This window comes from Falco cherrug, chromosome 2 (assembly GCF_023634085.1).
Source record: "Falco cherrug isolate bFalChe1 chromosome 2, bFalChe1.pri, whole genome shotgun sequence".
Taxonomy (NCBI): Eukaryota; Metazoa; Chordata; class Aves; order Falconiformes; family Falconidae; genus Falco; species Falco cherrug.
The window spans coordinates 31,155,636-31,165,998 of record NC_073698.1 but is presented as its reverse complement, the minus strand read 5'-3'; the positions used below and the strand labels follow the sequence as shown (position 1 = coordinate 31,165,998).

The 10,363-nt window shown below is 38.9% G+C and overlaps 1 protein-coding gene across 21 annotated transcripts in view; it reads right to left on the bottom strand.

Moving 5' to 3' along the window:
• Positions 1 to 2,546: 2,546 nt before the first annotated feature.
• The window catches only part of LOC102051563 (RCC1 and BTB domain-containing protein 2), a 34,494-nt gene continuing 26,677 nt past the window's right edge, over positions 2,547 to 10,363 (bottom strand). For 20 of the 21 annotated variants that reach the window (XM_055701859.1, XM_055701860.1, XM_055701863.1 and 17 more), the window contains 3 exons: positions 7,341 to 7,477; positions 6,588 to 6,718; positions 2,547 to 3,016 (listed from right to left, as the gene is read on the bottom strand). In XM_055701859.1, coding sequence (XP_055557834.1) covers positions 2,876 to 3,016; positions 6,588 to 6,718; positions 7,341 to 7,477 — 409 coding nt within the window. In that variant the 3' untranslated portion in view covers positions 2,547 to 2,875. Of the gene's footprint in view, positions 3,017 to 3,223; positions 3,750 to 6,587; positions 6,719 to 7,340; positions 7,478 to 10,363 lie in introns of those variants that run through there. The other variant, XM_027815851.2, reaches the window with a different exon arrangement.

Genomic DNA, 10,363 nt, shown 5'->3' with positions numbered 1-10,363 from the left:
AGCACTGACACAGGGGATCTTTAGAACCACCCTCATTCAGTCCAGAGAAGCTTTTTCCTCAACATTACAGGCTTTGTCAATTACTCTGAAATTGCACAGTAGGTTGGAAATTATGAACAGGAAAGAAATGAATTGGGGGGGGAAAAAAAAGGGCACCATTGGTTATATGAAGTCAAAAATGCCTTGCTAAGAAAGCATGCCATTTTGACTACAGTAGTTGTTGAATTACTGTGTTAGGAACTTGAGGCAGCTTAGAAGAGCTGTATCACTCCCCAGCACTATCACTCTGTGGAGCGGTGTCTCCAGGGAGCCAGGCTCTTCATTGAGCAGAGAACATTTCTGATCAGATAGCGAGTTTAAAACGATTATTTCACATTGACAGTTTTGGATTGGTTCTTTAAGTAAAGCAACAGAAAGAGTTGGAGAGACCTTTTATAGTACATTGCTTGGGAGGGCCGGCGTGACCGCAAGGCTGTTACGCATGGCACGGGTGCCCAGCTGGCTCCATTTCCTAGCAAGGCTGGCTGCGTGCCAGCGCAGCGCCGTGCACGTGGGGCAGGATCCAGTACGAGCCGCTACCCAGAGGCTGGGCTTTGGCAGTACACCCTCTAAGTGCGCTGCTGGGGCTAAGAAAATGCTGGCAGGTGAACCTGGTAGCTTTTGTGCCCAGAGCCGAAAGAAGCAGAGTTCACTCCAGTCATCCCTGGCTTAACCAAAGCATCTGGAATTACCCAGCCTTGGCTTACATAGAAGTACGGGTGTCTGTGCTTTCAGTGTGGTTACTGCTGGGCTGTATCATACAGGGTTTGCAGGCAAGTCATGCCCTACCCTGATACTGCGTTACTGTCTACATTAACCTCTCTGTGTGCCAGAGTCGTGCTTTTCAACACAAACGTATCAAAACTGATCTCAGGCCCCAGCGAAGCTGTGGTTTTGATGAAACTGCATTATGTACTGGAAAGTTTTTGACCAGTTCTGTTTGAATACAAAATACTGACACAGCTGCTGAAGTATGGACTTGTGCTGCTGGAGGAAGTGGTACTAATCACCGAGGGGGTGGCAGGACACACTTGTTAGAAGTAGATGATCCAGTTTATTTCTAGTGAGAGTCTGCGGCACATCTCAAAGAGAAGTAATTTTTTAACCACAGCGTTTCCAAAATAATTTGCTTATGGCCCTCTTCCTAAGCAAATTCTGCTCCCTGCATGCCTCACCCTTCCACTCACACTGCAGGGACTGATGTGAAGAGAGGCACTACCTACTAATTCTCACCTTGTTCTCTGAGAATGTGCTTCTCTTCCTTCTCCTTAAGGAACAGGATTGTTTGAGAAATGATCCTCCAGTATAAAAAAGGACAGTTATTTCTACTTTAGAAATGAGGCCGCAGTCATTTACGGGAATTCGAAAAGACATTTTGAGGATTAAAAGAAAAAGTATCGAAGAATTCTGTAGCGTGGCAAGGATCTGAAGGAAGGTCGCATGACTAACTATATTAGTGTACTGAGCCTGGTCATCCAGCTTCTTGCCACCTCCATTGTAAAATACTACAAAGGGCACTTAAAGCCACTTCACCCAGTCAAAATTTTTAAAAAAGTAGTAATTTCTCAGGGTTAATTCAACGCCTATTAGAAAATTCAAGTAAGTGCTTCATGAGCTCAGCATATTCTGCAATGGGGCAAACCTCCCTCCGTGCCACGCTAGGTGTGGCTTCACCATAACAGAGTCGGTCAGAAATTAGTCTACTCTACCTCAGCCATCTGGTGCCCTCAATGATCAGTGATGAGAGCGACGTGTCTGGACGGCAACTCCTCTCACCTCAAACAGGCCTGCCTCATGGCACTGACCGAAGAACTTGAAACAATGCATTTGGACAAGGTGTCCTTATTGCCTTGTGAAAAAGACTGAGTGTCACTCTTGGATTTAATTGTAAGACCCATTTTACCACTTCAGAACTATCTTTTTCTCCATTTATCTTAAGATGATCTATCCGAGGATCGATAGTAAGACAGGAATTTACAAACTTCAAGTGGAACTTCCCTTCCCTTGAGATTTTCTTTGGGCTTCATTTTGTCGGTAACAAGCGACCAGATGGTTCTCTCAGTACCAAAACACATAGCACAATAATTCAAGTCCAGAAAAAATACTGTGAATGCTTCCTGGCCCACTGGGGTGCCAGGGAACATGCTTCATGTAATGGAAAGTAAGAATCTTTTCATTCTGTCTAGAACAATGGACATAAGCACCAGGAATGCAAAAACGTAATATCCAGTTGAAACACTTAATGGCTGATGTATTTACTCTCCAAATAAACACCAAGACATGTTCTCTTACTAATCAGAAAGCCTCTCATCCTAAAGAATTTATATTACTTTATCATATGTTCAGAAAACCAAGTTTGTATCTTCATTGGATGATAAACCAGGCAAAAAGAAGCCCACTGGCATATTAACTTAGTTTGGTGATAGAAGTATACTAAGGAAGTTTCAGCAGCACACAGGTCACTCTCCCATAAAATCCAAATGCAGATTGTTTAAAAAAAAAAAAAAAAAAAAAAAAGAAAAAACCCAAAAGCTTCAAAACAGACAGAGAAGATAATGATAGCTTAGATTACTTGACCAAGTGCAAAAGTCTTGTTACTGCATTAGACTCCTGCTGTTAAATTCTGACTGTTGGCAATGAACTCCCACCGTACACCTATGCTGTAGCCATCCTTACAGAACCTATATGTTAGTGGACTTTTACGCATTTCCTAAGCTGATGGACACAGTCTGTCTTTCCAAACCTTTGCACATTCTGACCATGGATAAGCTCTCCAAAGGACAAGTATTTCTAGGACGGAAGAGGACATGCTCTGCAGCTTGGTGGTAGTCAGACTTCAGTTTCTGAATGCTCCCACTCTGCTTGCTTTGCTAATGAAGTTTTTCAGGAGGTCATGGTCCATTTCTGCAAAGCCTTGAGTTTGTGTGACAACAGTTAAATGGTTTATACAAAATCTGAAGCAGAATTCTTCCAAGTCCTAGGAACAAATGGAGTTAACTTGTAATATGAATGACTGGTAGGAAACTTACTATTTTTACTTTTCTGTTTCACATCTGTCATTTAATTAGCAGAGAGTATACCAGATTGTTCACATTACCAATCCCCTTCAGATCACAAATAATGACGAAATTTGTTAGTACAAACTATTCAATAAACCACCTCGGGGGGGGGGGGGGGGGGGAAGAGTAGCAGCCATCTAAATCAACTATATGACTCCATCACATTTACTGAGCTCGTTAGAAAAGTTATTAGTATAAGTGAACCCATCAACTTTCCCAACATACAACCACTAGCGCATCAGTAACTCTTTCCTTTTCCTTCCTGCACTGAATTCAGTAGTGGTCTTGTTAAAAACAGCAGATATCCTAGTATTGCTGAAAATAAAAGCAAAACATGATGTAATATTGCGTGACGCTTGCTGAACACAAACTGGATGTGGGGATACGTGTGTCTTCTGTGGCAAACCTAGGAATTGTGTCCCCCTGTCTAGGAACTGGGAATCCAAAATAGCAAAAATGATTCTGTCTTGTCCCAGTCTTGCTATAACAGGATGTTCACATGTTCAGCATAGGATAGGTACAAGCCGTTAAGCCGCACAACCATGACTTCACACAGCCAATTCTGCCCACTCGCATTCCTCACAACAGCGGCAATCCTTCCCTCCATGCACTGGGTCAATCCCCTGTAACCGGTTCTTATGCAACAGCTTGCTGTTAAAGGAAAATTAATTACTTTCTGCAGCAAGCAGAGCTGGAGCCAGCAGCAAGACAAATCTCAATTGGCAGTATGATGCATGATATATAAACTCTTCAAGGGTTACAGTAGAAAGAGGTCTCTCATTCCACACCAGTTTCATTCTATGTTAACTACGTAAACATTGCAGCCAGGGATTAATAATAGAAAGCAATTTAGCAGAATAGCTTTACATTTCCCTTTGAAACCTTTTCCTTAGATTGAATGTTTCAAGTCTATTGCCCCTGTCAAGATGCAGCTAAAGCTTTAAGAGAGGCCAAGCAGCATAAAATATCCTTTAAAAAGAAATAAGATAGCAACAATGCATAGAAGTACATTGTATCTCTCATCAAAATACTGGAAAAGCAAGAAAAGGAATGAGAATAGAAGAAGAAATAAAAATTGTAGACTATCAAAGACAGTGACAGCTTAAGTTTCAGCAGACCTCTGAAATGCTACTGCCAGAACCTGGGTTGTTTTACAGTCAATGTGTAAATTTTTACACTAAAAATGAATAGCAGCTGCCTTTTCTGGTACTGATCTATGAAGAGAACCATAGATACCATAAAATCCTGGTCACTAATTTTGCAGTTTCAAGAAATACTGGCTTTTAATTCTGTTACATGGAAGATGATCAATCTAAAATTTTAAAGCATATTTGTGATACACACTACAGCAAATGACTTGTAGCAGCAACTCTTTGTATTTTCTGAGGATAGGACAAAATATTTTCAAGAATTTTTAGTCCTAACATGCATATAGCAGCTAAGTCAGTCTTCAGTTTATTTGATATGTTAATGGCAGATGACACAGCACTATAATCTTTCATTTCCAGTTTTCACATTTAATGACAAAAAAAACAACCCAATTCTGTCTTTTCAAACTTCCAGAATACTAGGCCTCTTTCATAATCTTTCTTTGAACAGTTTTCTACCAAAGTGCTGATATACTGCACGTGGTTCTCAAACAGATTTCTGCTGTATTAATGTAGTATGCTAAAAGATCCAGGCTTACTTCACAATTCCTTAGACAGAGACTGTGCTGCGTTTTCTCTGAAGCAGTTCTACGATACCCCTTCCCGAGCTGTGGGTGAAGGGAGGAGGGCAACAATGCAGCCCTGAGTTTGGCACACGCTGTGCCTGGGACAGTTGAACCAATCCATCATCTGATGACAGTGTTAAAATGTTGCATGTTTTGAAATAATACTAGGTATACAGAGTAAACACTGAATCATAGAAGGAAGAGGAGGGTAACGTATGTTTAGTCATCTAGCCAAACCCTTTAATGGTATTTCAGCCATATAAACTCTAGTACTTTGTCCAGGCTAGTTTTACTATTTCACAATACACCTAAATGTATCTTTAACTGCTCTTTAATTACTTCACCTGACACAGGGCAACTAAAGGTACTTCTGCTTTGAAGATGTTCAAAACTGTTGAAAAGCTTGTAAGAGGAGAAACTCCAGAGTAAACTTCTAATGAAAATTTCTGCTGTTAGGAGAATAAAATCATTGGGTCTTCCCTGATACGCTCGGCTTCTACCACTACAACACATTGAAAGTACTATTCCTCTTTGCCTCAACTGTTCATGCCTTCCATTACTGATACCGTGGTTACAACTGCCTTAAAACTGGCAGCTGATAATCTCATCTACTGATGTAACGATACCTTCTCTTTCAGTTCACAAAAGTCACTGACTTCTGTCCTCCTCTCTGCAGTTCCTACACAAATTCATCTCATTAAGTACACGGCCTCCACACAGCACAGACTACTGCAACTTTAACTCAGTTTTGTTTCAGTCCCTTCTTTCCACTTTCATCCTGTACCTGGAACCGTTTATCAATCCATTGTATTACACTTCTAGCCTCTCCTCCTTTAAAACTTCATCCTACGTTTCATGGCCAGGCAAAAGAAAAAAACAAGTATTTTTAAAAAACATTGTTACCAACTACATATTTTGGCTTTTCTAATAGGTAATCTTCTGTTTGGCTATGTTAGTTTTATTCTTGTAAAGCAGAAGAAATCTTGAACAGAAAGATGAGGATTTCTCAAGTAAGATGCTCAGTTATAACAACAGCTACTAAGTTTCAAATACATATGCAGATTTCTTGAATAATAAAACCCACCACATCATTATTTCCACAATCAGTATAGCACTAAGAAGTTGAAAAAAGCAAACTTTAAGGTATTTGTCTGTTTACAAAAAAACCACTTGCAGTACTACTGGTAACAGGTAGAGTGCTAGTGAAATTTTCCAGACCCAAGGGCATACCAGATGACAGGATATAGGGAGAGGAATAACAATAGGTAATTTGTTGTATGTCAGTATGATTCATTGTAAACAACATGGGAAAAGTGGATTTTTTTTTTTTTTTTTTTTTTAATATAAGCACAAGCCTAAATAGGAAGGGACTTTACAGGGCAATTCTCCCACTGCCTGTGTAAAGGGGGGTACCAGAATGACTGTACCAGACAAAATGATCAGGTGGAGAACTCCGGAAATGAACGGGCAACGCAAAATCCAAAGGTGGAGAACTAAACGGCGATGATAAATTTGCATGCCATGCTGAACTGTGCCAGATGACAAGGCAGGAAGCAGATTAAGAGTCCCGACTCACAGGTGCAAGCCAAAAGGTCAGGAAGAAAACACTAGTAGCTGCAATTTTTTATAGCTTAAAGAGGGGAAAACAAACATCTGAGAAGCCAGAACAGGAAATTGCGGTAATCATGCCTCATCAGTCAAATGCAGTTATGTTTATATTAAACAGTTTAATTTCTCAGAAAACAACTGTTTGTCTGAAGAGAAGTCCTCCTTACCTGAGCTTCATACTTGACAGCGGCGGAAAGAAGAGCAATGGCATTCTCTTCACAAATGCCTTGTTTGATCGTTTGCTGGCAAAGCTTTTTCAACCTGTTTTCTCTATACAGTGTTGCCAAATCCAGCAGTCCTGTGAAAATTCACACAGCTTTAACTATCCTGGCGCAAAACATACCAATTTCTTTTCAAATTGATCAATTACCTTATTGTTTTAGGCTGAATTAATCAAAGACTTGTTCTATTTTTTTTCTCTCTAGATGATGTGTACATTTCTAAAGGTCCTCAAAAGACATATCAGTAAGGGACCCTTTTATTACCATGCAGGTGTTCCGTCATCTTGTTCACTGTATAGGATCTCATTCTAGGTGTCAGTTAGTGACTAACATCCTCTTAAATTCATGCGGGGAACAGCTCCCTTTTCAATCATGATCAAATCACCATAGCAACTCAAACAGAAAAGTTTTAGGATGGCATTATTGCCTTTTTAAGGAAAAAAAAAAATAGTCCTTAATATGAGAAACAGGGAGTTTTTTGAACACTTTTCATCTTTGACTTTACTGCATCGCCACAAGTCATTCTGCTTGGGCATGTTTCCTGCTACTGCATTCCTTCTTCCTGTCACTGCTAAACTCAAGATTTAAGTGCTAATAAAATGAAAATTAACAAGCCGTGCTTTCCTCATTCTGTTACAATACACAAATTGAACTTTTCAGAAACAGTAACCTGGAGTTATTTCCATTTATAGCAAATACCTATTGCATCTTCAGGAGGCAGCCTAATGTTGTCTGTATACAGGTATTCCAGGAAGGCTCGGTAAACAGGATAAGAAAATTCACTCATTTCTATAATTTCATCATCATTATTCAATATGGAACGAAAACGTTCACACCTACAAAACAAGAACAAAGACTGTATACTGTAAAGAGTTAAGCTTGAAAGATGAGTTGCACCAAGAATTTGGTAAAAGAATAATCATCAGTCAGTCATAACAGGCCAAATACAAACCCATAAACTCTAGTTACCCGATTTCTTGGTTTGAACACGTTCATTTCCTTAAGCCTTATAAGGCTTTTAAGCCTTATACATATATATAAAATTCAGATTTTACCTTTATTTCTGTTACTGATGTTTTATGTTAGGCTCCATTTCTCCTTACAGTATTTTTAAAGGATGGTCCATGTGTTTTTGATGTAATTTTCTTAAATATATTCTACTTTAACTATGAATTCTATTACCTGGCTCCCAACAGATAAAGTTCACAGTTAATCTAGACAATTCTCACATTTCAACATGCTTTCCCCAACATGATCTAGTGAGGAAAGAAATTATTATTATTTTAGGTAGCATTTATTCCAGTGCCAGAGTCCATACACAATTTAGCATTAGATTTAATCATTATACTCGAGGATTAAAATATTTAAAGCAAAGACACTCTCACCCAGATCTTTTATCAGCTTTTTCTTGTAAGTCTGAATACTTTTGTGACAGACAAGGTACAGACAAGAAAAAAGCACTGCCTTTGATAGCTGTACTCTGCAACTTACAGTTCACATTAACTTACAAGTCATTGTAACTTACTGCTCCCTAAAAAACCCCACTGTAATATTTGCATTTTTTTCAAATTTTTTGCTGATGTAAATGAACATCGTCATCTCGGATAACTTTTCCTACAACAGCTACAATGTAATTGGACTCTTTTATACTGCACTACTTACTTTCTAACTCTCCCACCACGTCAGAATTCGCTTTTCTTTTACTAAAACTTTTATGTAAAAGGTAGGTTGCTTTCCTTTTAATGTCTCTGGGACAAGTCTATGCCATAAAGACAGCATAACTTAAATACAAGTGAAAAACAATTATTTGTTTTATTAAACTTCTTCACATTTGCTTTTACTGGTTAAAGATTTTTTCTTAGTATTTTATTTTGTTATTAAAATAAATAAATTTCAAGTCAAATGAATAAAGAATTTAAAAGTTATTATCTAGCTTCCACCACATCTTTTACCACATTCTGGATTTGGAAGAGGGAGACTAAACCCATTGCTTTGTTTCCCAGAGCCTCATGTTAAATAGTGGTGACTGTGCTATCCATCCAGCTGTGGAACAGACCTTGGGAACAATCTGTTGCGCCAGTGCCGCCACACAAAAGCAAAAAGTCAGAGAGAAGGTGGTAAACATTGCTCCCTTAAAAGTAAGTAAATAACTAAAAATCAGCTGGTACTCATCCTTCAGTTTGCAAAGTACCTTGGAGTGACTTATCCTTTGGAGTGCCTCTCTCCCTTCTATTTCTGAGCAGAGACAGAGCAGACACCTAAATCTGGCTGGCTAAATGCAGAGCAGACAAATCCCATGGACATACTCTTACATATCTGCTTCTGCAGGCAGTATGTTGCTGGGGCAGCCTCTTACTGAGCTGGGTGTTGCCCTGCCATTTCACCACCATCACAAGCAAATACTACCAACAATATGATCTAGTTAAACAGTAGGCATAGAACAAGATGGAAAAAAAGTCTTCGTAAAGTAATGACTCTGTAATGAAAAGGAACTTTTACCAGCACTGCATGGATGACAACGCTCTGGAACAGGCTGAATGCTGCAAAATACCATTTTAAAAACATTATCCGCTGATAGTTGCGTCATGAGACTATAAGGCTTAAAGGAAATATTAATTTTACAGATTGTGCCCGATGCTTTATTATCCCTGCATGTTATTTTGATAATGCCATACATTTAAATCCATTTCAGAATTAGACACATTTGCTTCCCAGAATGCCATATAACCTGAGAAAAGCAGAACAAGAAAAAAGAAATAAGGAAAAGGTACAAATAGTTTGATTATCAGGAAAAAGAACTTCAGAAACATTTTGGGGATACACAAGATTTGAAGTGGTATCTGATGAAGGACACGTGGTGTTCCAAACAAAGAGGTAGACTATAAGCTAGAGTGTAATATACAAGCAATGAAACCAGAGAAGAAAATAGTAATACAGGTAACTAGAGTAGTAAGAAAAGAGCAGAAAAGACCAAAAAAAGGGAGGCAAGAATTAAAAAGAAATGTTAATTTTATGCGGTAATATACAAGAAATCACCAATGGAACTCAGGAACAAAAGTAGGAAGACAAAAGTGATGATGAGCAGGATGAGATAGCCAAGTATTCTGTGAAAGAAAATAGCAAAAGTTATTCTAACAATGAGGAGGGTGGAACAGAAGCAGTTAGCAAGTCAGAAGAGATCTAAAGCAGTGTCTCTAGAATATCCTAGTAGAAACTGTGCCAGCAATAACAAACTAATCTCTGCATGTTAATAACAATGCGATTACTCTGTAGAACTGCATATGTCAAATCTCACTGTAAAGTGTTAAACTGCAAAAAGCTGTAAAGTCAAAATGAGAAGCCAGCTTAAAATTCAAAGTCATTGTTAAGAAGGTTTAAACCAAGTAGGCGACAAAAAAGGAAAAACAAATACAATCTGAAGAGCATCTGTAGAAATTGCTGAAACAACTGAAGGGTCCTGTGAAAGGAAAGAAAGGCAAAAATGAACACAAACCCTTCAAATCATCCTAGTGGAGGAACCCAAACATGTAAAGGAGGAAAAACTGATTCAACTGGGAAGGCAGCAGAAAGAAATGAGCCTTTTCCTCAGCAGGAAAAGGTTTTTAGAAATCAGGGTCAAGACTGTTCAGGTGGCATGAAGGAAGATACATGTCAGATGGAGCAAAGTGATGAAAAGGCTGGTAGTAGCCAGCATGTTTGGTAAGTCCAAGCAGCAAGGAAAT